This window comes from Natator depressus, chromosome 1, assembly GCF_965152275.1.
Source record: "Natator depressus isolate rNatDep1 chromosome 1, rNatDep2.hap1, whole genome shotgun sequence".
NCBI classification, from domain to species: Eukaryota; Metazoa; Chordata; order Testudines; family Cheloniidae; genus Natator; species Natator depressus.
Genome location: NC_134234.1, coordinates 261,111,460 through 261,137,758, shown reverse-complemented (window position 1 = coordinate 261,137,758; position 26,299 = coordinate 261,111,460). Strand labels below are relative to the sequence as shown.

At 42.5% G+C, this 26,299-nt stretch overlaps 3 protein-coding genes across 3 annotated transcripts in view; 1 reads left to right on the top strand and 2 right to left on the bottom strand.

Moving 5' to 3' along the window:
- The window catches only part of LOC141986308 (histone H2A.J), a 31,233-nt gene extending 16,438 nt beyond the window's left edge, over positions 1–14,795 (bottom strand). The window contains exon 1 of the mRNA XM_074950686.1: positions 14,039–14,795. Coding sequence (XP_074806787.1) covers positions 14,172–14,561 — 390 coding nt within the window. The 5' untranslated portion in view covers positions 14,562–14,795 and the 3' untranslated portion in view covers positions 14,039–14,171. The remainder of the gene's footprint in view (positions 1–14,038) is intronic.
- Positions 14,796–14,860: 65 nt separating this feature from the next.
- On the top strand, positions 14,861–15,555 carry LOC141986285 (histone H2B 8). The gene has a single exon (XM_074950654.1). The coding sequence runs from the start codon at positions 14,909–14,911 to the stop codon at positions 15,287–15,289; it is 381 nt and encodes a 126-aa protein (XP_074806755.1). The 5' UTR covers positions 14,861–14,908; the 3' UTR covers positions 15,290–15,555.
- Positions 15,556–17,134: 1,579 nt separating this feature from the next.
- Positions 17,135–17,812, bottom strand: LOC141986279 (histone H1.11R-like). Its single transcript, XM_074950640.1, has one exon. It carries the CDS (start codon positions 17,777–17,779, stop codon positions 17,135–17,137), a length of 645 nt encoding a protein of 214 aa, XP_074806741.1. The 5' UTR covers positions 17,780–17,812.
- Positions 17,813–26,299: the final 8,487 nt, after the last annotated feature.

Genomic DNA, 26,299 nt, shown 5'->3' with positions numbered 1-26,299 from the left:
AGGCTTTCTCGTAAAATAAATACGGGCCCTCCCCCCAACGGCTTCCTAGAACCCTGCTTCACCCAGAGGTAGGATGCGGAAACTCCTTATCAAGCCCTACCTCCAGGAATTAGAGTGGAGTCCTCCGCGCCCCTGGCTTAAAACAACGGCCGCTTTCAAACTCCGTTGCCGCTAGTCTCGGTGCCCTTCTGGTGCGTCTGCCGAGCGAGGGTCGCGCGTCGGCGGCTGTTTTGGGTTGAAAACGCTTCTCTCTGGGTTTCGAGGATTTGGGGGCTGCGGCAAAATCTGACCAATCAGGTTTCCTGACACATCCCTTCTCTCCTTGGCCCGTCTCTACCGTTCGCCGCCATTTTCTACAGCTTGAGTCGGGGTGGGGGACTGGGCGGGGACGCTGCTCTGCGAGCCAGACAATGCGGCAAAGCGGGCCCGGGCGGGAGCGGGGCACGGTGACCGCTCTTCTTTCCTTCGTTTCACTGTGATTGACTTTCTGCTTTGCTTGTTTTTGTGAATAAAAACATATTTTTGCATAATTATGAGATGATGAGCTTTGCTGTGAATAATCACTGGGAAATGAAATTATTTGGAAAACTCAATTCCGTTTGCATTCCAGCGACTCTGAGAAATCAAAGCTGTAAATTGAAAGTGGAAACAATTTCCCACCCCCCTGGTTGGAAGGGGCAATCACTCCAGGTTCTGACATGATATTAAAATTATGTATGAAGTCCTCTTCATGGTAACAGTATAACAATTATTTACTAACCTTTAGACCATTGAGAAACTTGGGTGAAAATAATGAAATTGTGAAATAAAGAACTAAGGAATATATCAGCCATTTCCAATTTGGCCTCTGCTGCCATCTACTGGCTGTTTCAATTAATTAGTTTAAATCGTGGAGATGTCTAATAAGGCGTCCTTCTGTTTTGACTTCTAATATTTTATCGTTGTCAATAGTAGGATTACCTATGTGTTGAATACTGGAATGTTTTTCCCATCAAGAGAAAGGGAAAAGAAGGACATAGAAACTCAGGGTATGATTTGTTTAAAATATATGAAATATAAAAATATGGCTATAGACGTGATTCCTTTATTTGAAATATGTATACATTTTGATGTGTGTTCAACATATTCACCAATTTACTGCAACAAAACAGTGTCAATATATTTTGTGCTAGACCTTATTTGTTAAAGAAATAAAAGCTGTGTGGAGGGGGTGGGGGAAGATTGCAAATGCTAGTTTCTCTTAATTTCTCAAATAAAAAATGATAAATATGGCACATGAAATGAAATTTCACAGTATTAGCATGTTATGTACTTGAAATGCACCCATCAAAAATGCTCAGCTCTTAGTTTGCATCCACATTTTTCCTTTCTCATTTAATTGCACTATTTTTGATATTCCTTTTTCTGGTAAATCTCTCAAAAAACATTCTCTCCCTCCGGTGTGATTTGCATACAAATTTCCAATGAAAGGATTTACCACTTATACTTAAATGTTAATGCAAGGCCTTATATTGCTTAATTTTAAATAAATGGTATGCCTTCCATTTACTTAAATGGAAGAAGAATTGGGGTCTCTGAATATCGTTCCCCTTTCTTAACTTGTTCTATTATGTAAATTTTCATTTAGGAAATGTATTCATCTCTGATATACCAAAATAAGGAAATACATAACAGCTTTCAGTATAAGGTGGGTACACAACTGTATGAAAGACCATATTCAAAGAGTAGTTACCAATAGTTCTCCATCAGTTTGGGAGGATGCACTAGAGAGTTCCCACATGGGTCAGTCCTGCATCTGTTACTATTCAATATTTTCATTAATGACTTGAATAATGGAGTGGAGGGTGTGCTAATAAAATTTGCAGATGACACCAACCTGGGAGGGGTTGCAAACACTTTAGAGGACAGTATTAAACTTCAAAATGATCTTGACAAAAATAATTGGTCTGAGATGAAATCCAATAAGAAGAAGTGCAAAGTACTTCACTTTCGAAGAGAAAATCTAATTCACAGCTACAAATTGGGGAATACCTGGCTAGGTGTCAGAGTAGCAGCCGTGTTAGTCTGTATTCGCAAAAAGAAAAGGAGTATTTGTGGCACCTTAGAGACTAACCAATTTATTTGAGCATAAGCTTTCATGAGCTACAGCTCACTTCATCGGATGCATTCAGTGGAAAATACAGTGATGAGATTTATATACACACAGAACATGAAAAAATGGGTGTTATCATACACACTGTAAGGAGAGTGACTGCTAAAAATGATCTGAGTGTTATAGTGGATCACAAATAGAATGTAAGTCAATTGTGGCTGGTGAGATGAAGGCAGCTGGGAGATTAAGTTGAATTTGCCTGCAGAGGGAGGTAGGGTTGTGTGTTTTTTGTTTTGTTTTGATTTTAGAACCCTCCATGGGAGGAAAACTATATGTCACCAACACTACTTCTAGCTCTTCCCCTGCCTCCACTTGTGGGGGCCTCTGCCAGACAGGTATCCTGATCTTCAAGGCTTCCACCCAGGCCCTGGTGTGTACTTACTGGGAATGCCTCCAGCATTGCCATGGCAATGAAAGCCAGAGGGAACCACCAAATGTAAGAGGTGTCTGTGGGTGGAGTCCCTCCGGAATCAGGAAAGAGAGCTGCGGGAGGAGATGGCTCATTTACATGTCATCCAGGAGCATGAGGACTTCATTGTTAGGATGCACATGGAGACACCTGGGATGGAGGATGCTAGCTGACTGCAGCTAACTGCAGGCTACAGGGCTCTGGGAGCTAAGGTGAAGGAGTCAGGGGTATAGATGGTGTTCTCGTTCATCCTCTCAGTTGTGAATAAGGCTCTAAGCAAGAACACATGCAATCTGGACACAAATACATGGCTGCACAGATGGTGTCAACAGGAGGGTTTTAGCTTCCTCAATCATGTGGCGTGGTTCCAAGCAGAAGGTTTGCTGGAAGAGATGGAGTCCATCTGGCCAAGAAGGAGAAGAGCATCTTCACACACTGATTTACCAATTTAGTAAGGAGAGGTGAAAACTAAGTTCAAAGGATGCAGGTGACAAAAGCCCACAGGCAGGCAGAAAGAAAAGTTAATATTAGAAGAGGGTTAGATGTTGGTGGGAATATGGAAAGTTACAATCGGGTCATAAAAGCAACAAAAGGGAAATCAGTGGGGGAATCTGGTCAACATCTTACATGTCTATACACAAATGCAAGGACCATGGGGGATAAACAGGAAGAACTGGAATTGTTAGTATATGAAATAAATTATGACAGTATTGGCATCACAGAGACTTGATGGGATAAGTCAAGATTTGATATTGGTATAGAAGGGTGTAGTTTGTTCAAGAAGGACAGGTAGGGTAAAAGGGAGGAGATGTTGCATTATACATCAAGAATATATACACCTGTTCTGAGGCACAGAAGGAAGTGGGAGGCAGACCAGCTGAAAGTCTCTGGGTAAAGATAAAAGGGGTAAAAAAGGAGTGACATCACAGTAGGGATCTACTATAGACCACCAAATCAGGAACAGGAGGTGAATGAGGCATTTCTAGAACAAATAATAGAAATATCCAAAACACAAGACCTGGGGAATTTAATTACCCAGACATTTGTTGGGAAAGTAATATGACAAAATAGAAAATGTCCAACAAGTTCTTGGAAGCATTGGGGTCAACCTTTTCTTTTAGAAAATGGAGGAAGTAACCAGGGGAACTGCCATTTTAAACCTGAGTCTGACAAACAGGATGGAATTGGTAGCAAATCTGAAGGTGGAAGGCAGTTTGGTAGATTTAATGATTCTAAGGAAAGGAAGGAGTGAGAGCAGCAGAATAAGGCCAATGACATTAAAAAAAAGTAGACTTGAACAAACAGAGAACTGGTAGGCAAGCTACCATGGGAACCAAATCCTAGGGGAAAAGGGAGTTCAGGAGAGCTGGCAGTTTCTCAAGGAGATAATATAAAAAAAGGTACAACAGTAAACTATTTCAATGTGAAGTAAAGATAGACAAAATAATAAGGAGCCAATATGGCTCCATCAGGAGCTCTTTAATAACCCGAAAGATCAAAAAGGAATCCTAGCAAAAGTGGACACATGGACAAATTACTCAGGAGGAATACAAAGAATAATACACGCAAGTAGGGAAAAAAATCACAACAGCTAAGGCTCAAATTGAATTAGACCTAGCCAGGGACATAAAAGGCAACAAGAAGAGATTCTTTAAACACATCAGCAGCAAGAGAAAGATGTAGGGCAGTGTAGTCCTTTACTCAGCAGGACAGGAAAGCTAATAAGTGGTTACACCAAGAAAGCTGAGATGTTTTAATGTCCATTTTCCTTCAGTCTTCACTGAAAAAATTAATGCTGACCAGATATTCAACACAATTAATATTAACAACAAGGGGGGAGTAATGTAAGCCAAAATAGGGAAAGAACAGATTAAAGAATATTTAGATAAATCAGACGTATTCAAGTCATCAGAGCCTGATGAAATTCATTCTAGAGTACTTCACCAACTAGCGGAAGCAATCTCAGAACCATTAGTAATCAAAAGCTCATGAAGGATAGGTGAGGTTTCAGAAAACCATAGAAGGACAAACGTAGTACCTGTCTTTAAAAAGGGGAACAGAGTACCCAGGCAATTATAGAAGAGTCAGCCTACCTTTGATACCTGGAAAGATAGTGGAACAAATTATTAAACAATCAATTTATAAGTACCTGGAGGAGAATAGTCTTAGAAGGAATAGTCAGCATGTATTTGTTAAGAATACATTTGACTACAACAGTGTTCAAAAAAGAACTAGATAAATTCATGGAGGATAGGTCCATCAATTGCTGTTTGCCAGCACGGGCAGGGGTGGCATCCCTACCCTCTGTTTGCCAGAATGTGGGAATGGGCGACAGGGCATAGATCACTTGATGATTATGTTTTCTATTCATTCTCTCTGGGGCACCTCGCATTGGCCACTGTCAGAACACAGGATGCTGGGCTAGATGGACCTTTGGCCTGACCCAGTATGGCCCTTCTTATGTTCTAACAAATCATGCCAAACCAACTCAATTTCCTTGTTTGACAGGAATGATGGCCTAATGGATAGAGGGCAAGTGGTAGATGTGATCTATCTTGATGTTAATAAGGCTTTTGACACAGTTCCACATGACATTCTCATAAGTAAATTAGGGAAATGCAGGCTGGATGAATTTACTATAAGATGAGTATACAACTTGTTGAAAGAACATACTCAAGGAGTAGTTATCAAAGTTTCACTTTTAAACTGTGAGGGTGTATCTAGTGGGGTCCCACAGGGGTTAATACTGGGTCTGGTACTTTTCAGTATTTTCATGAATGACATGGATAATAGAGTGGAGAATATGTTTATACAATTTGCAGATGACACTAAGCTTGAAAGGGTTGCAAGCACTTTGGAGGACGGGATTAGAAAGAATTCAACATGACATTGACAAATTGGAAAATTGGTCTGAAGTCAACAACATGAAATTCAGTAAAGACAATTGCAAATACTATACTCAGGAATGAAAAATCAAACACACAACGATAAATTAGGGAATAATTGACTATGTGGCAGTACTTCTGAAAAGAATTTGGGAGTTATGGTGGATCACAAATTGAATATGAGTCAACAATGTTATGTAGTTTGTACAAAGGTTAATATCCTTGTGGGTTGCATTAAAAGGAGTGTTTTATGTAAGACCTGGGAGCTAAATGTCCTGTTCCTCTCAGCACTGATAAAGACTCAGCTCAAGTACTGTTTCCAGTTCTGAGCACCACTCTTAGGAAAGATGTGAACAATTTCGAGAGAGTCCAGAAGAGAGTAACAAACAGGTAAAAGTTTCGAAAACCTGACGTATGACTAAAGGTTAAAAAAACCCTGGGAATGTTTTTTTTTTCTTGAGAAAAGAAGACTGAGAGGGGAGCTGATGACTGTTCAAACATGTTACAGGCTGTTAGAAAGAGGATGGTGATCAATTGTTCTCCATGTTCACTGAAGGTGGACAGGAAGCAATGGGCTTAATCTGCAGCAAGGGTGATTTAGGTCAGATATTAAGAAAAAATTTCTAACTGTAACAATAGTTAAGCTCTGGAACAGGCTTCCAAGGGATGTTGAGGAATCCCCGTTACTGGAACTTTTAAAAAACAGGTTGGACAAAAACCTGTCAGGGATAGTTTAGGTTTATCTGGTCCTGCCTCAAGGAAGGGGGCTGGACTTGATGACCTCTCAAAGTCCCTTCCAGCCTTATGTTTCTGTGATTCTATATATTTGTATCTATGTATATTTAATACCAGTTCTTAATTTACAAAGCAGCTTTGGCAAAATAATAAAGTACTTCTTGTCACAACTAATATTCTATATGTATAAAATCTGAGGAAAAATGTATTTATACCTGTATTAATATATTGTATACATCAGATTTCCCAAATAAATAAATTAAATTTGTGCTGTGTTTTGCATCTGGTTCATAGTTCTGTCTAGCACCCTTTTTTCTTTCTTTCTAAATCTAGATTGTTATTCAAATACATTAAAATGAAGCAAAAAGTAATTTCCACTGACAATTTACAAATGCATTAATCTTGGGCATTGCAAAATGCTTCATTAGAGAATTGAACTGTTGGTAATTGGATAACTTGGACTACATTAGTTTAAGTACCAAGAGTGCAGCTTGTCCACAATAGACATGCTCTTTTGGGAGCAGTTTGCTACCTTTAATGCTACTACTATACTGTAATAGCTGCCCTGTACTCTTGGTACCTCTCTGTCCCACAGTTCCTGGAATAGTTTACCAAAGCAGTTGGTTGTAGGAGATTTCAAAAGGCCTTCTGGGAATCCGAGGCCTCCCTGGAGGAGCTAACATCACATGCCTGAAGTCCTTGGGAACCAATGCTATTTCCAGATCACTTTCCCTAAAGATAAGACAGGGTGAATATTTGTGCAGTTTTCTCGTGAGCAAAATTTCTGCTGCAGATTTTGTAAAGCAATAAGAAAAGGAGTACTAGTGGCACCTTAGAGACTAACCAGTTTATTTGAGCATAAGCTTTCGTGAGCTACAGGATGCATCTGATGAAGTGAGCTGTAGCTCACAAAAGCTTATGCTCAAATAAATTGGTTAGTCTCTAAGGTGCCACAAGTACTCCTTTTCTTTTTGCGAATACAGACTAACACGGCTGCTACTCTGAAACCTGTAAAGCAATAGTGAGGCATCTTCAGACCTCAGGGAGGGTATTCCAGTGGTACTTGTGATGAGCTAGAGATTGAGACTAGCAGTTCACTGATTTATTGTTGCAAACTCCTTACGCCTACTTCTGGAGCAACTGGCTCTGGGCAGTACTTGACCAGTATGTTCACTAGATGGGACACCTGTCTTGTGTTCTGAACACTGCTCTAGGCTGGTGCCACTGAGTTTTTCTCAAAACCTGGGATGAGTAGCTGTGAATGAATAAAGTCAGAATGACACATTAAACATTTTTATACCTCTGTGCTGAGTTACCCTTATATTTTACAGCTTATGTTGACGAGGGCACTGTTCACTCATCCAACTTTCACTGTAATGCAAAACTTTGACAGTGACCTAATATGCTATTGTATCAATTATATTAACACATCTGATTGCCACACAGTGAAAGCATTTTGGAAGTTGTTCTGCCTTAACACTGCTGATGTCGCTGTTAATAATTTTGTGACAAAGTGGGAATTTTCTGTAATATATATATGACGTGTATATGTGCCTCAGTTTACACTATATGCTGCATTGTTACCTAGTGGGTGGAAAAGGTCTGTTTGCTCTTGGGGCAGACTAAGACACAGCTGTGAATGGCACCTAGCTGTCTGAGTCAAGTGGGCTTCAATCCCCACATCAGTGGAGCATCTGAGAAGACAATGGCAAATACAGTTGCCAGGACATTGACACCTAGAAATCAATGACTGCTTCACCTCTCCTTAAGGAAGCTGAACAACAATCCCCTCCCAGCTTGATATCTAAGGACAGGAGAGATGCGAGACGGGTTAAGTGTGGGCTGCAGGAAGCAGTCAGGACACACAGCTGGCAGTCTGATGAAGGAGGCCAGATGGACAGACAGACAGAGCTTGAACAAAGTTAAACCTTGCCTGATTCATCCTAGGATTGCATTAGCCTTGTTCACGGCCACATCATAGTGGCAACTCATGGGCATCCTGTGTTATTTATCAAATTACCATAAAAAAAATCAAATATCCTAAGTGTTTATAGTCTATGTTTTTATTTTTGCCTTTTCAATGCAATTTTTACAAAGATCCTGTTTAAAGCTCTTATTAAACTGAACTTTGTAATGCAACCTTAACCATGGTACAACTACACCATAACTGAAAAGGCTACCCCTCCAAGGTAATGCAAGTCTTAGTGGGTCACTACCATTTCTTAAAACATACAAAGGGTGGCTTCACTCAATTAATGATGACAAACTTTATTTCTATTTAAAAATAGAAAAAATGCCCCCTTTCCCCCTACACACACTGACCAGACAGTGAAGGACACTGTTCTCACCCTACTACCTTACCATTAAGGCTGTCTCTTTACCAACAGGTTTCAGAGTAGCTTCAGTGTTAGTCTGTATCCGCAAAAAGAAAAGGAGGACTTGTGGTACCTTAGAGACTAACCAATTTATTTGAGCATAAGCTTTCGTGAGCTACAGCTGTAGCTCACGAAAGCTTATGCTCAAGTAAATTGGTTAGTCTCTAAGGTGCCACAAGTCCTCCTTTTCTCTATACCAACAGGTTTCAGAGTAGCAGTCGTGTTAGTCTGTATCCGCAAAAAGAACAGGAGGACTTGTGGCACCTCAGAGACTAACAAATTTATTTGAGCTTAAGTTTGCTTTTTGTCTATACCAACAGTGATTCTGGGTGACCTAACATACTTAACTTTGCCAAGGACCATGAAACTATAACCCAGTTTCACAGACTTAGACACTGCTTCAACTACAATCTCCTCATCAGAGAGTGGAGTGTTTCTTGGGACACTGTAAACAAGATAGAAAATTCTTTTTACATGAAACAACAGTATCAATGACATACTAATTACAATATAATTCCATTGTATGTAATAACTATGAAGGCAAGATGAGATCTTCAACATATTAGAATGAAGAGGAAGCTGGGCTGGATGAAAAATATGTACAGCCAGACAAACTGTTGGGTCTAAGGATGTGATATATTCATGTAGCCTGCAGTGTGCATGCTGATCAATTTAGAAATACTTTATACACATTATTTCAAAGTGCAGGTGGGGAACTGGAAAAAAAGTGATGCAGTTAGCTGTTACAACTGGGAGAAATAAATGCAGTAATTGCTGCTATTAGAAATCATTGCTTCCTCTGGTGGTGGTGGGCTTTATCTTTATTTAGTAGGTTTGAGGTACTTTTAACTTGTTGTTTACAAATTGTATATGTTAAGATTTAGGAATGTACTGAGGAGTGAATTCAGGGAGGTGGTAAAGCCACATTAAATGTAAATTATTTCCATTAAATAGCATCATTTACTTTATCTTTGGAGGCTTTACTTATTTACCATTATCTCTGTTATTTGTAAGAGCAAAGGCAAGGATATTTATGTAGGAGTAATCTGTGGATTTTTTAAACCTTACATCTTTCCCCTTCCTCCAGCAGCACAAACTGGCTTTAAAACCATCATACTTGGACAACTGAGGATTCCTCCAGTGTCATTGATACAGTTTATGTCACCTTCTCTTACAAATTCCAACATGATGGAAGCACACCTGCAGAATGATGGTTTCCAGTGGCTGGAACAGCACTGGGGCCACTACTAGCTAAACTCAAATGTACAAAGCTCTGCGGCTACTCTAATCCATGCCAGGGGTTCCACTGATCCCTGGCATAAAGCCATCATTGTTCCTTCTCCTTTCGCTCCTTCCTTAGGTATAGCTTGGCCAGACCTGAGGATCAGGCCCAAAAATGCTGAAGTACAGTATGCTAGTTAAACAATTCACCACAGCGATAATTTGCTGAAATAAATGTTATTGGACACACAAACATGCAGGCCAGCTCTAAAATGTAAATTTGAGGGAATATAGGGATTCACTACTTAAGGAACTTGAAATACGCACCTTGTGTATTTCAGTTTAATTTGTCCGGATTCCACGCAAGAGTATGATATGTGTAAAAGATCTAGGAAGTAGGGATCAGTTCATTATCTGCCGTTGTCTAGTATCATGATTTTATACTGTGAAATGGAAGCATGGACAGGTGTCTAAGCCAATGTATTCAGCAATACTTTTGACTTCCCCCCCTCCTTAAATCTAAACTTCTGAGTGTAATCCCTCACTCTTCCTATCTTCCTTTGAGTCCAAAAATGGATCTTTGGTTTTGCTTTCCCATGCAATCTCATTGACCAAATATTCTACCACTTACACCCTTGAACACCTGTCCCTTTGTGTACTCTATGAGATCTTTTTTGTATTAATGTTACTGTAATCCATCCATATACATCTTTGCACAGTTGTATGGTTTCCTACCTTCATGATCTTAACAGATGCAAAGGTGTACATGAATGGAAAAGAAATCAATCAGGTAGAAGAGTTTTGCTACCTGGGGATGTGATATTTGAAAGTGGCTGCCATCCAGATATTCATACAAGATTAGGAAAAGCAAACACCACCTTTGGAAGGATGAACAACATCTAGTCAAACAGAGGTCTCCATATCAAACTAAAGATCAGACTATACTGCAGTATTGTAAGGAGCAGAGACTTGGAAGATGACAGTGACTAATAAAAAGAGATTAGAAGCTGCCAGTTACAGATGGTTGAAAAAAAAACACTACACATTTAATGGAAAAACAAAATAACAAATGAGAGAGTAAGGGCGCTGACAGAGCAGGATGTGTTAGATAATATAAACAAAGAAAGAAAGCTCAGGCGGTTGGGAGATGTACACTGTATGGAAGATGGGAGACACGGTAAGCAAGTATGGAACGGAGTACCCAAGGGAGGAAAAAGAAAGTGAGGATGGCCAAGGAAACACTGGCAGAAGACAGTGACAAGGGGTATTCAATATGCTGGAATCATCTGGGAAGAAGTATCACAATTAATGAATGTCCATAATCAGTGGAAGAACTGGACAGCCTGATGTGTCAGTGGCTCAGGAGGAACTAAGGAAAGGTTACTGAAATAGAAAAATAAGAGGTTAATACACATAAGGCCGCTAAAAGCCTTCCTTCCATCTAAACAATGAAGGCGCCTCCCAAAAACTCACCACACAGAAGTCCACCAAGTTGCTCATGTTAAGATTTCTGCTGAGATAAGAGAATTGTTAGCATAACAAACCAAAATGTTCCTATGATGACAATAAATATGCACGTACAGTGGAAAGCAGTGACTCTGAAAAAGGTAGGTAGCCAATTAAACAGGAGCTCTGAGTGTAATGCTGTTGCTAAGACTTCTAACACAACCCTTAGATGTATAATTATGATGGTATTACTTCTTTATGTGGCTTTGGTGATACCATTATAGTAATTCTTTGTCTAGTTCTAGTGTCCACGCTCCAAAAAGGATGTTGAAAAATTTGGACAGGGTTCAGAAAACTCCAAGAATGAACTGAGGCCTGGAAAATCTACCTTACAAAGAGACTTAAGAAACTCATTCTGTTTATCTTATCCAAGAGAAGAGCAAGGGTGTCTTGTTCACAATCTCCAAGCACCGACCTGGAGAGTTTTTGTTTGTTTTGTTTTGGTTTAGTTTAGTTTAGTTTAGTTTATAGTAGAGAGCTCTTAAATGTAGCAGGCAAAGGTATAACAAGAGCCAATAACTAGAAACCTATATAAGGGGTCAGCTTGTAACAAAGAGGGTAATTGGACCAGTTTAAGAGTTACAGTGAAATCTACCTCTAGTCTCCCTCACCGCCCAATAAGAGTACATTTCAGCCAACCAGAAAAAATGTAGCTCTGCAACACTTCATTGTAGCTAAACTGGAAGCATCAGAGAGAAAAGATACATTTTTCCTATATTCTGCTCTTCTTTTCTCGGTGTTTGGGATGTTTGCTCTTAAAATAGTCAACCTTCAAAAATAAAGCCAGAATTGTTCCCTTTAAAAAAACCTATAAATATACAATTAACACATGTAGTTAAAATATTTTTAAAGCACACAAAAGAAGAAGATAGGTTGCTTACAAAAGTGTGGTGTACATATAAAACTAAGTTCTTGGAAACAATACCCCAAACACAAGTTATTGTTGTGTCAAAACAAGAGAAATAAAGGTTATTTAAATAAATCACAGAAACCCTATCTATTGCACAACACACCTCCCCAACCTATCCCAAAAGGCTCTTTGTGGCCACAGAGGTCCAGTAGGTAAACCTGAGTGTAATAAACTGATGGCTTAGCACTGAATAAGGAGCATTCTAATTTTAATGGGATTCAAAGGAAAGATGCTTTACCTCAACCTGGAGAGACAGCTGTTGCATGGCAGCAGGAAGTTTGTATTTCACATCAGGGCTACATTTTGGGAGGAAGAACACATTTATTTGGAGCTTGACATATAAAGGGGGAGGCTTTGAAATGAGGAGGTAAGAACAGAACCCCCCAGCCACAGTATCACAGCTACAAGCTACCTGCACAGCATCAGAGTTCCAAGCTCTCTCCCATCGAAGTTGCTTACCTTCCTGGAGCATAGGTACACTAGTTATCCTTCATCCCTGCTCTGCAGGGAGTCGATGCAGTAAAGTGCATTACACATGATGGAGATAAATTCTAAAATGGATTGTGAGGGAGAGGGCTGGAGATGGAGTTATAGGCACTTGAGCGGTTCCCCCATAGCTGGTGCTGTGGCTCGCTTGGGCTGACGGAGGCACTTTGATCCCTCGGGACGGCAGCCATGGTATAGGCGGGGAATCGACGCAGAAAACACCGATGTATTGGCTCATTATGGGCCTCTGTGCTCCCCATAAAACTAGGAAACCCTCCGCCCCGCCCCGCCCCATCGCCCTCTACATAACCAGGGAACCACATGGCAACCTCGGCACTCTACCGCACCGAAACAGCCGCGCTCAGGACATGCGAGCTGGGAAATCTAAATCTCTGAGAACCTCTTAACTCAGTTCTGCAGGGCGTACTCTTTAGAGCGCCTTGATCCCAGTACAGAAGGTTAAAGGAGAGAATGAAGAAAAATGGAAAGCGCAGCTGTTGATTGGGAGGAACGGGAGAGAAGGAAGAAATACAAAACGCAGCTGACTGCCAAGGAAATGAAAACGGCTGGCAGGTTTGAAAAGCCCGCCCAGTGCAGCAATTGATAAGCAAGGCCGGTGGCAGCTCATTTTCTCTAGGGGTTTTTCCTCTACATTCAACGCTTCATCGCCCAGTCTCGGTGATTTGAGAAGCTAGTTTGGTTTAACACCCCGCACCTCTGGGTTTCATTTGTTCATTTCCAAATAAATCTAAATTACATCGCAGGAAAGCTTTATTCCCTTAAATCAGAGCACAAACAACACGAAGAGATCTATGAATGTCAGTAATACATGGATTTTGATACTTTTTGTCCTTTTTATTGTATACATCCACCTCTTACTGTGCTTGTGTTTCAGCCAATCCTCTAAATTCATTCACGTCTCTAAGGGTCCTTTTTCGGAATGACCTTGAAGGTGATACATTTGTAAGAGACAGGCAGAACGACACCAGAATTAAAATACTGGGGAGATGGGTTAAATACGGAGCATAGCAGAAGTGAGGTTTTACGATTTACTTTTAGTTTCCATGTATTTGTTAGTCTCTAAGGGGCCACAAGTACTCCTTTTCTTTTTACGGATACAGATTAACACAGCTGCTACTCTGAAACCTGTCATATACTAAACTACCACAATCTTAAATTAAAAATTTGTTCTTCGAAAACGAAAAATAGATATACTAAATTATATCGATAACACCTAGAAATTCATTGCAATACAGCTACTGGTAATTCGAAAGGTTTATTCCTTCATGCAGAACGTAGGAAACCCTAAGAGAAAAACTGCAGCAAAATGATTAAGTTAAAAATAGAAAGCGTACTCACTTTATTAAATCCGTAAGACAAAATAATTTAGCTCTTTTCTGATCCTGTGGGTGGCTCTGAAAAGAGCCTTTGGGTTATTTTTTAAAATTATTTTAAGCACAGATTCGGTTATCTCGTTTTCTCTAAGTCACTTTTACTTGCTCTTGGCTTTATGACTTTCGGTTTTCTTAGGCAGCAGCACAGCCTGGATGTTGGGCAGGACACCCCCTTGAGCGATCGTGACTTTCCCCAGTAGCTTGTTGAGCTCCTCGTCGTTACGGATGGCGAGCTGCAGATGGCGGGGGATGATTCTGGTTTTTTTGTTATCCCGAGCAGCGTTACCAGCCAACTCGAGAATCTCAGCGGTCAGATATTCTAAGACAGCCGCCATATAGACAGGGGCTCCAGCTCCAACTCGCTCAGCATAATTACCCTTCCGGAGAAGCCGATGAACACGGCCAACCGGAAACTGCAAGCCGGCCCGAGATGAACGAGACTTTGCCTTAGCCCTCACTTTGCCGCCTTGTTTCCCTCGGCCCGACATCGCAACTCTTCTTCACCACAGGAACCACCGTTCACAAAAAACACAAATGGAAAAAGCATAATGACGCAACGATTCTTGCTCTTTTATCCCCTCTCCTGGACGGATTAGTGAATCATGATTGGTTGAAAAATGTCACTCTCTGAGCAACCAATGAAGACGAGGATCTCACATTGACCAATTGCAGCATAAAACGCGAAACCATATGTTGAATCCAACTGCCAATAGAAAACTAGAAAACATAGGCTGCTCATTTGCATAGCAAACCTATAAATACAGGAAGGAACAGCTCTTTTTTTCTGATTTTGTTGTTGTCGTTGTCGGGTTGGAGAGTACACTTAACTGTTAAAATGCCTGAGCCGGCGAAATCTGCTCCTGCTCCTAAGAAGGGTTCTAAGAAGGCCGTGACCAAGACCCAGAAGAAAGGAGATAAGAAACGTAGAAAAACTAGGAAGGAAAGTTACTCAATTTACGTGTACAAAGTGTTGAAGCAAGTTCACCCGGACACCGGCATTTCCTCTAAGGCCATGGGCATTATGAACTCCTTTGTAAACGACATTTTCGAACGTATCGCTGGGGAAGCGTCTCGTCTGGCGCATTACAACAAGCGCTCAACCATCACATCCCGAGAGATCCAGACCGCTGTGCGCCTGCTTCTGCCGGGGGAGTTGGCCAAACACGCTGTGTCTGAGGGTACAAAGGCTGTTACCAAGTACACAAGCTCTAAGTAAAGATATATGAATGCTAACATCTGTAACTCAAAGGCTCTTTTCAGAGCCGCCCACTTACTCTGTAAAAGAGCTTTGGCACTAAACCATGCATTGTGTTGTTTTAACACATGCATTTTATTCTGCGTTTTTAGTTTCGGTGTTAGTTATTGATGCTGGAAATACATTTTTAAACTAGAGTAATTGCAATTAATGTATTGCCCTATTGAGGAACCAAAATCCACGTAAATACAAGAAATAATAAAATGTACTGTATACAATACTCAAATGATGAAAGTAAAAGTATGTTATAAATATCCTTTGTTACTGCTTTCTTTTACTTATTTTTCTGTTGAAGGGGGGCATTCAGTATCCATATAAATGCTCCTTACTACTTTTGTCCGTTTTGCGTTGATTAACTGTCAGTTTGCCTGATAAGACTTTCCGCAGATGAAATAGTCGATGTAATAACTCTTGTTTAAATCACACATTCTCAAGTTAACTCAAAACTCTTGATGAACTATTACGTTGCACTTGAAATAGCTGGCATTGTTTGCAGCAATAACAAACAGGGAAATTGTTTAATCCAATACAGTAAAAACCGAAGAAGCGTCTTGGTTCTAGGGTACATTTGTGTTGGGAAGTAAGAAAAATACGAGGAAACAGTTTATGGAAGTATTGTAAATGAATCCAGGTACATTCTCCATCTGTCCTTTATCTACACTTTAAACGTAAAGAGAATTGGTGGGTTCTGGATTGCATACGTAATCAATCTGAGGGGAAAGGAATTTAGCTCGTCCTCACCTTTAAATCATCTCGAATTAATACAAGATTGGAAATGTGAATACATTAAAAAAAAAAAACACCCTGGTCTGTCGCCCTGCTTGTTCCCTGGGACTAGTGTTCAGGAGTCATAAATAGGTCAGTCTAAAAAAGAAACAGTGAGACAAGTGTACACACACACACGAGAAAACAAAATAGTTTTCAGGAAGTGGGCGCCAGGAACTGTCGGAATTGGGCAATAACGATGCAATTGGGATGGGAAATTCAGTCTTCTTGTAGCCGTGTCGGTCCCAGAATGTAAGGACAACGTGGGTGAGGTAATATCTTATGTTGTACCAAGTTCCATTGGTGGGAGAGACAAGCTTAAAGATATTATCTTACCCACCTTGTCTCTCTAATAGTTGGGGGAAAGTATTTGAAAGACGAGTGCTTTAGAGGAATGGGGCTGGAAATAGGAAAGTCAGGATCCTTCAGGGAGCGAGCGTTTCAAGGATCGGGTCGTTGGTGACGACAGTTTTTGTGACCAATCAAATCAGAGAAAAGGATGGGCGCTCTTCTCAGAGTGCGCGGGGTTTTCAAAACTTCGGACGTGTCCAATAAGATTTATCCATATCTGCACCATCAGCCAATCAGAGAGGAGATAGCCAAACAGCACGGAGAAAGTGCGTATCTCGCTTTCTTATTTTGTCAGTACTGGTCTAAATAGCTAGAACTAAGCAATATAGTCTAGAATCTACTGGGAGCTAAGCACCCCGCCCCTAACCAGCTGACTCCCAGCTACCTAGAAGCGTGTCACGGTAAGGGAGTTTTAGCTATAGCTTCCCGGCGCTACAACCTTCTTCACTCCCTATATTTTTATTTAAAACTGCCCAGGAAATGATCCTAATAGTAAACCGGAAAGAACGAGCATTCTCTCTCTTTGTACATACTCACTATACCCAACTTCTATAACAAAGCGAGTACTCGGGATACCTCCAACTCACACATAATGTTATCGAGTATAGCAATTTTTGCTCTTTTTTTGAAACTTGTGGGTGGCTCTTAAAAGAGCCGTTGGGTCAGAAATTTTCTCTTCCAATTTACACTTTACTTTTTGGGTGCTGCCCTCTTCGCCTTCGCTGTTTTGGCCTTTGTTGGCTTGGGCTTGGCAGCTTTTGGTTTCACCGCCTTAGCCGGGCTCTTAGCTGTCTTCTTGGGCTTGGCGGCTTTCACTTTTTTCGGGCTCTTGGCTGCTTTCTTCACTGCAGAACCCGCTGGTTTCTTGACTTTTTTCGGGCTCTTTTTCGCCACTGCAGCCTTTTTGGGCTTCTTGGCGGCGCTGGCAGGCTTCTTAGCAGCTGCCTTCTTAGGCTTTGCCGCTGTCTTTTTCTTCGGTGCCTTCTCCTTAATCTCACCAGGCTTCTTGTTGAGTTTAAAAGAACCAGAAGCACCGGTACCTTTTGTCTGCACCAAAACGCCTTTGCTCACCAGGCTCTTTAATCCTACCTTGATGCGGCTGTTGTTCTTCTCCACATCGTACCCTCCGGCAGCCAGAACCTTCTTAAGAGCAGCTAAAGAGAGCCCTTTGCGCTCCTTGGATGCGGACACTGCCTTGGTGATTAGCTCGGTCACGCTGGGACCTGGAGGCTTGCGGGCTTTAGAGCCTCCTGCCGCCTTTTTCGGTTTTTTAGTAGAGGTTTTTGCTCCAGGAGTGGAGACAGCAGGAGCTGCAACAGGCGCAGTTTCCGACATGCTGACAACCGTTTTCAGCAAATCAAAAGTAATTGGGCTGGAGAGACTTGGTCAGATGCCTGAATTTATAGAGAAGAGCTGATCTGTGATTGGTACGTTAAAGAGCCCGCCCAGCTGCAAGCCCAAAAGGGCTCTTTTCTCCTCTCTGTTTGTGTTTCTTCGGAGTTAAAAAAGTGTATTTTTTGCAAAATATGTATCACTAAGTTACCTCATTTCTTAGCTGCGTGAAGGTGAAAGAGGGTATTTTCATTCAGTAGAGTTTCTTGTAGGAGAGAATAAAGATGAGGTAAAGAAGAGCCAATAAACCCTGATACTTAGAGCTGGAGAGACCTCTGAAGAGGGAAACTTTTGTTTTTCGCTTTAAATTAAAACTTTACCGTTGGCAATAAAACCACAACTACAATGAAATGTTGTTCTTTAGAGGGTTTTCTCCAACTCAGGATATAAAGCCAGTTATTTGAATGTATGTCGTCAATATAAATTGGTTTTGAAAAGAAGGAAGTAACACAATCTCATTCCTGAACTGGGAGTATGGATTAAGAACTGTCTCCCTTATCCAAATCCTTTATCTCCTAAAAATACTAAATTCTGCTGAAATAGTCCCCCATGCAATGCCACAGGGATCTGATTAAAGACTTGTAGAAGGACGTTTATTCTCCAGACATGTATGTGGAAGTAATTGTCTCACTGTATCGGTCTAGGTGTTCAAATAGAACAGAAACCTCATTTTGAGCTCTCTGAATTAATTGTTCCTAATAAAATACAATTAAAATAAATAACTTCTATTCATTAAATACATTAGTAAAACTGAAAACTAATGAAATTTATGCATTGTTTTAGTCTGAAATAAAAGAAGAATCTGTGCTTTTATATCAGCATTCATTAAGATTTATAGCAAGCCAGAAACAATTTTATAGCAATAATAATAATTAATAATAAGAAACAAAAGTCCAATTTTCTGTTTAAGTTTACTACTATGCAAAACTAGCTTTTATAAACTGAATAATTAATTTTTCAAGTTATCTACTTTTATCTCTATTGTATCTGTGTTATATTTTGTCTTCATGTTATATATGCCACCCTTTTCAAGAGAAAAAAAATGCTTGAGAGAACTTTAATCTTTTCTGTGGCAGTAATTCAATGTGATTTAGTTTTGTGTTTGTTTGGTCAGTCATTTTTCTCAAGAAGTAACAGAACCTCTAAATTAATTCCAAGACTCTTGGCAGAGTAAAATAAATTCAAAAAACAATGGCTGAATTATCACTATCCTACGATACAGGCACAACCAAATGTGAGAAATTGCAACTTCTCTTTCTGTTTGGTAACAGTAGCCAGAAGTTGCTTTGGATTATCTTGATTTTAATCAGTGAGAACTAGGCCACAAACAGCTCCTGGGCAGAAATCTGAAAATGTGGTAATACGATAAACAAATTTAAAGATACAGAATAATATTTGACCAGATTGTAACTGGTGACAAGCAAATGTCTACTATGCAGAATCTCCACTGATTGTTTTAGAAAAGTAAGGTTCGCCTCACCACATTCACATTATACTATGGATAGGACTCTAAAACTATTCTAAAATAATTAGAAATAAAAATGCCAATTTAAAGTGAGAAATGTAATTTATCTGTTTTAGTCACTTCCTAAAACAACACCTTTGTTATTTTTTAAAAAAATGTATAAGCAACAAAATCATTTTACTATAAAGAGAACATTGATAGAAAGAGTAAATGGAAGCTGTAAAGATAAATAGTGAAACCTTCACCTTCTTTGTTTCATATGTAATCCTGGTTTTATTCTGCTCTATTTGAATGTAAAAAATTAGGGCTGTCAAGCGATTAAAAAAATTAATGGAGATTAATCGTGCAATTAAAAAATTTAATGGCGATTAATCACACTGTTAAACAATAATAGAATACCGTTTATTTAAATATTTTTGGATGTTTTCTACATTTTAAAATATAGTGATTTCATTTACAACACAGAATACGAAGTGTTAAGTGCTCACTTTATATTTATTTTTATTACAAATATTTGCACTGTAAAAAAAAAAGAAATAGTATTTTTCAATTCTCCTAATACAAGTACTGTAGTGCAATCTCTTTATCATGAAAGTTGAACTTACAAATGTAGAATTATGTACAAACGATAACTGCACTCAAAAATAAAACAATGTAAAACTGTACAGACTACTGTACAGACTAGTCCTACTTCAGCCAATCGCTCAAACAAGTTTGTTTACATTTGCAGGAGATAATGCTGCCAGCTTCTTGTTTACAAAGTCACCTGAAAGTGAGAACCGGTGTTCTCATGGCACTATTGTAGCCTGCATCACAAGATATTTACATGCCGGATGCGCTAAAGATTCACATGTCCCTTCATGCTTCAACCACTATTCCAGAGAACATGCGTCCATGCTGATGATGGGTTCTGTTCGATAATGATCCAAAGCAGAACGGACAGATGGCGCATGTTCATTTTCATCATCTCAGTCAGATGCCACCAGGAGAAGGTTGACTTTTTTTGGTGGTTCGGGTTCTGTAGTTTCCGCATCTGAGTGTTGCTCTTTTAAGTGTAAGGGGACTATTGTCCCCTTACTAACATTCAGTGGGGTGTTTTGGTTGGCTAGCTCACAGTACCAAAAGGGGAAGGGTCAATGGGAAATTAGGACCCTGAGACTGACAGTCCCCAGGAACAATGGGGAGAGGCCAATGCTCCAGGTCAGCCTGATTGATAGGGCGGGTAGGCTAATCAGGGAGTCAGGAGGCCAGGATGAGTCCCCTCTTCCCTGTGAGCTGGAATTATCTGGGTCAGGCTACGTCTACACTACAAAATTAGGTCGAATTTATAGAAGTCGGTTTTGTAGAAAGCGTTTTTATACAGTTGATTGTGTGTGTCCCCACACAAATGCTCTAAGTGCATTTAGTCGGCATTTAGTCTGCAGAGTACGTCCACAGTACCGAGGCAACCATCGACTTCCGGAGCATTGCACTGTGGGTAGCTATCCCACAGTTCCCGCAGTCTCCGCCGCCCATTTGAATTCTGGGTAGAAATCCCAATGCCTGATGGGGCTAAAACATTGTGGCGGGTGGTTCTGGGTACATATGGTCAGGCACCCCCTTCCCTCCCTCCCTCTGTGAAAGCAATGGCAGACAATCATTTCGTGCCTTTTTTCCTGGGTTACCCGTGCAGACACCATACCATGGCAAGCATGGAGCCTGCTCAGCTCACCGTCACCCTATGTCTCCTGGGTGCTGGCAGACGTGGTACTGCATTGCTACACAGCAACAGCTCATTGCCTTTTGGCAGCAGACAGTGCAGTATGACTGGTAGCCATTGTTGCCATACTCCAGGGTGCTCTTTTAGCCGATCTCTGTGTGGTCGGTCAGGGGTGCCTAGGCAAACATGGGAGTGACTCAGCCAGGTCATTTCCCTTTTAAGTTTCATCTCATGGTGATTCAGTCTTGCCAGCAGTCCTACTGCACCGTCTTCGAATGAGCAGCCAGGAGACGACGATGGCCAGCAGTGATACTGGACCGTCTTCTGCCGAGCACCCAGGAGATGACGATGGCCAGCAGTCGTACTGCACCGTCTGCTGCCAGCAAGATGTATAAAGATAGATGAAGTGGATCAAAACAAGAAATAGACCAGATTTGTTTTGTATTCATTTTCTCCTCCCTCCCTCCATGAAATCAACAGCCTGCTAAACCCAGGGTTTTGAGTTCTATCCTTGAGGGGGCCATTCTGTTTCTCCTTGATGCAAAACCACCCCCTTTGTTGATTTTAATTCCCTGTAAGCCATGTTGTCAGTCGCCCCTCCCTCTGTCAGAGCAAGGGCAGACAATCGTTTCGCGCCTTTTTTCAGCACAGACGCCATAGCACTGGGAACATGGAGCCTGCTCAGAACACCGCGGCAATTATGAGCACTATAATCACCGCTCGCATTATCGAGCAGGATATGCAGAACCATAACCTGCAAGAAAAGCGAAACCAGGAGAAGAGGAGGCGACTGCAGCGCAGTGATGAGAGTGATGAGGACATGGAGATAGACTTCTCACAAAGTACAGGCCCCTGCATTGTGCACATCATGGTGTCAATTGGGCAGGTTCATGGCATGGAATGCCAATTCTGGGCCCGGGAAACAAGCACAGAGTGGTGGGACTGCATAGGGTTGCAGGTCTGGGATGATTCCCAGTGGCTGAGAAACTTTCGCATTCGTAAGGGCACTTTCATGGAACTTTGTGACTTGCTTTCCCCTGCCCTAAAGCACAAGAATACCAAGATGAGAGCAGCCCTCATAGTTAAGAAGTGTGTGGTGATAGCTCTGTGGAAGCTTGCAATGCCAGACAGCTACCGGTCAGTCGGGAATCAATTTGGAGTGGGCAAATCTACTGTGGGGGCTGCTGTGATGCAAATAGCCAGTGCTATCACTGAGCTGCTGATATCAAGGAAATGTGCAGGTCATAGTGGATGGCTTTGCTGCAATGGGATTCCCTAACTGTGGTGGGGCCATAGACGGAACCCATATCCATATCTTGCCACCGGAGCACCAAGGCAGCGAGTACATAAACCACAAGGGGTATTTTTCAATGGTGCTGCAAGCACTGGTGGATCATAAGGGACATTTTACAAACATCAAAGTGGGATGGCCTGGAAAGGTACATGACGCTTGCATCTTCAGGAACTCTGGTCTGCTTCAACAGCTGCAGCAAGGGACTTACTTTCCAGACCAGAAATTAACTGTTGGGGATGTTGAAATGCCTATAGTTATCCTTGAGGACCCAGCCTACCCCTTAATGCCATGGCTCATGAAGCCATACACAGGCACCCTGGACAGTAGTCAGGAGCTGTTCAGCTACAGGCTGAGCAAGTGCAGAATGGTGGTAGAATGTGCATTTGGGCATTTAAAAGCCCACTGGAGCAGTTTACTGACTCGGTTAGACCTCAGCGAAACCAATATTCCCATTGTTATTACTGCTTGCTGTGTGCTCCACAATATCTGTGAGAGTAAGGGGGAGACGTTTATGGAGGGGTGGGAGGTTGAGGCAAATCGCCTGGCCACTGATTACGCGCAGCCAGACACCAGGGCCGTTAGAAGAGTACAGGAGGGCACGGTGCGCATCAGAGAAGCTTTGTAAACCAGTTTCACGAATGGCCAGGCTAGGGTGTGAAAGTTCTGTTTGTTTCTCCTTGATGGAACCCCACCCCCCCACCCCGGTTTCACTCTACTTTCCTGTAAGCTAAGCACTCTCCCCTCCCCTCTTCGATCACCGCCTGCGGAAGCAATAAAGTCATTGTTGCTTCACATTCATGCATTCTTTATTTATTCATCACACAAATAGGGGGATAACTGCCAAGGTAGCCCAGGAGGGGTGGTGGAGGAGGAAAGGACAAGGCCACACAGTACTTTAAAAGTTTAAAACTTTAAAACTTCTTGAATGCCAGCCATCTATTGCGTGAGCAATCCTCTGGGGTGGAGTGACTGGGTGGCCGGAGGCCCCCCCACCGCATTCTTGTGCATCTGGGTGTGGAGGCTATGGAACTTGGGGAGGAGGGCAGTTGGTTACACAGGGGCTGTAGCGGCAGTCTGTGCTCCTGCTGCCTTTTCTGCAGCTCAGCCATATGCTGGAGCATATGAGTTTGATCCGCCAGCAGCCTGAGCATTGACTCCTGCCTTCTTTCAGCAAGCTGACGCCACCTACCATCTTCAGCCCGCCACCTCTCCTCACAGTCATACTGTGTTTTCCTGCACTCTGAGATTGTCTGCCTCCGTGTATTTTGCTGTGCTCTGTCAGCATGGGAGGACAGCATGAGGTCAGAGAACATTTCATCATGAGTGTGTTTTTTTTGCCTTCTAATCTTCGCTAGCCTCTGGGAAGAAGAAACATATGCAGCTGGTGGAGGGAAAAAAAAGGGAGAGGGGTAGTTAAAAAAAAACATTTTATAGAACAATGGGTACACTCCTTCACGGTAAACCTTGCTGTTAACATTACATAGCACATGTGCTTTCATTACAAGGTCGCATTTTGCCTCTTATTGAGGGTATGCTGGTTTGGTGTGAGAGATCACTCACGCAGGGCCGGGCAGCAGAATTTGGCTTGCAGGCAGCCATGGTAAGCCACAGTCTTTTGGCTTCTTTAACCTTCATAACATGTGGGGATGGTTTCAAACAGCAGCGCCCTTATTTCCCATACGAAGTAGCCATTGGGTTGGCCATTAAAAATGGGTTGGCAATTTAAAAGGAAGGGCTGCGGTTTCCGGGTTCACGTGCAGCAGAAACCCTACTAACCCCCCCCCCCCACACACACACACACACCCGCCTCACACACCCAATTTTCTGGGATGATGGCTTCATCCCTCCCCCCACCGCGTGGCTAACAGCGGGGAAGATTTCTGTTCAGCCACAGGCAAACAGCCCAGCAGGAATGGGCACCTCTGAATGTCCGGTTACTAAAACCACCCTATTTCAACCAGGTGACCATGAATGATATCACTCTCCTGAGGATAACACAGAGAGATAAAGAACGGCTGTTGTTTGAATGCCAGCAAACACTGGAACCATACGCTGCAATGCTTTGTTCTGCAATGATTCCCAACTACGTGTTACTGGCCTGGTGTGGTAAAGTGTCCTACCGTGGAGGACGGAGTAAGGCTGCCCTCCCCAGAAACCTTTTGCAAAGGCTTTGGGAGTACATCCGGGAGAGCTTTATGGAGATGTCCCTGGAGGATTTCCGCTCCATCCCCAGACACGTTAACAGACTTTTCCAGTAACTGTACTGGCTGCGAATGCCAGGGCAAATTAATCCTTAAACACGCTTGCTTTTAAACCATGTATAATATTTACAAAGGTACGCTCACCAGACGTCCCTTCTCTGCCTTCAGGGTCCAGGAGCCTGCCTTGGGTGGGTTCGGGGGGTACTGGGTCCAGGTCCAGGGTGATAAACAGATCCTGGCTGTTGGGGAAACTGGTTTCTCCGCTTCCTTGCTATGAGCTATCTACAACCTCCTCCTCCTCTTTCTCGCCCACAAAACCCACTTCCATGTTGCCCCCCACTCCTTGGATGGAGTCAAAGCACAGTGTTGGGGTAGTGGTGGCTGCACCCCCTAGAATGGCATGCAGCTCATCATAGAAGCGGCATGTCTGGGGCTCTGAACCGGAGTGGCCGTTTGCCTCTCTGGTTTTTTGGTAGGTGTGCCTGAGCTCCTTAATTTTCACGCGGCACTGCTGTGGGTCCCTGTTATAGCCTCTGTCCTTCGTGCCATTGGAAATTTTTTCAAATATTTTGGCATTTCGTCCTTTTGAACGGAGTTCTGCCAGCACTGATTCATCTCCCCATACAGCGATCAGATCCCGTACCTCCTGTTCGGTCCATGCTGGAGCTCTACGGGAATTCTGGGACTGCATGGTCTCCTGTGATGATGAGCTCTGCATGGTGACCTGTGAAGGTGAGCTTGCCACCCTGGCCAAACACGAAATGAGATTCAAAAGTTTGCTGGCCTTTTCCTTTATACCTGGCCAGTGTATCTGAATTGAAAGCGCTGTCCAGAGCAGTCACAACTGAGCACTCTGGGATAGCTCCCGGAGGCCAAGACCATCGAATTGCGTCCACAGTACCCCAAATTTAACCCGGCAAGGCCGATTTCAGCACTAATCTCCTCGTCGGAGGTGGAGTAAAGAAATTGATTTTAAGAGCCCTTTAAGTCAAAAAAAAGGGCTTTGTCATGTGGATGGGTGCAGGGTTAAATCGAGATAACGCTGCTAAATTTGACCTAAACTCATAGTGTAGACCAGGCCTCAGACAGAGTGGGGCCGAGCTAAGGAGAGAGCAGGGGCCCAAGCTGAGCTAGGGAACAGAACGGTGCCATCCAGAGGAGCCAGAGACATAGCCCAGAGAGAGCAGATCCTGTGCTGGGAGCAGGGCTGCAGCCACAGATCCAGAGAAGCAGCCCAGGGGGCTGGAGGCAGAGCAGCAGCATTAGTGCTGAGGCAGAGTGGAGCCAGAACTAGAACAGGGGAGCTGGAGCAGTCTGGAGGTGGGGGCAGTGAGCAACTGGGGCCAGCCAAGGGGAGACCCTGGGCAAAGGGCCCAATGCAGAAAGACACCCCCAGCCAAGGGTCCTTGCAGGCCAGACTGGGAGGGTGATCTTAACCCAATGGGGGGCTGACGCTTGGAAGAAGGGTCCCACCACCCAAAGCCCGGAGGTGTGTGGACACCACCAGAGCAAGTGTCGAACCCACAGCATCCCTGCAGCACAGCCAGGGCCTGAGAAGGAGGCCTGGGACCTACAAAGAACAGACTGTGAACTGTCCTGACATTCCAGAGACACTGTTTGTGATGTTCCCTGCCACAGAGCAGGTTGATGTGTTTTCCTTTAACCTTTCCCATTTTTCCTTATTCTTTTTTAAATTAATTGTTGATTAAATAACTTGTACAGGGGTCGGCAACCTTTCAGAAGTGGTGTGCCAAGTCTTCATTTATTCACTCTAATTTAAGGTTTCGCGTGCCAGTAATACATT

What these genes read in the sequence shown, in the direction of transcription:
- LOC141986279 (XM_074950640.1), bottom strand. Translation starts at nt 17,779, where the DNA reads ATGTCGGAAACTGCGCCTGTTGCAGCTCCTGCTGTCTCCACTCCTGGA.
- LOC141986285 (XM_074950654.1), top strand. Translation starts at nt 14,909, where the DNA reads ATGCCTGAGCCGGCGAAATCTGCTCCTGCTCCTAAGAAGGGTTCTAAG.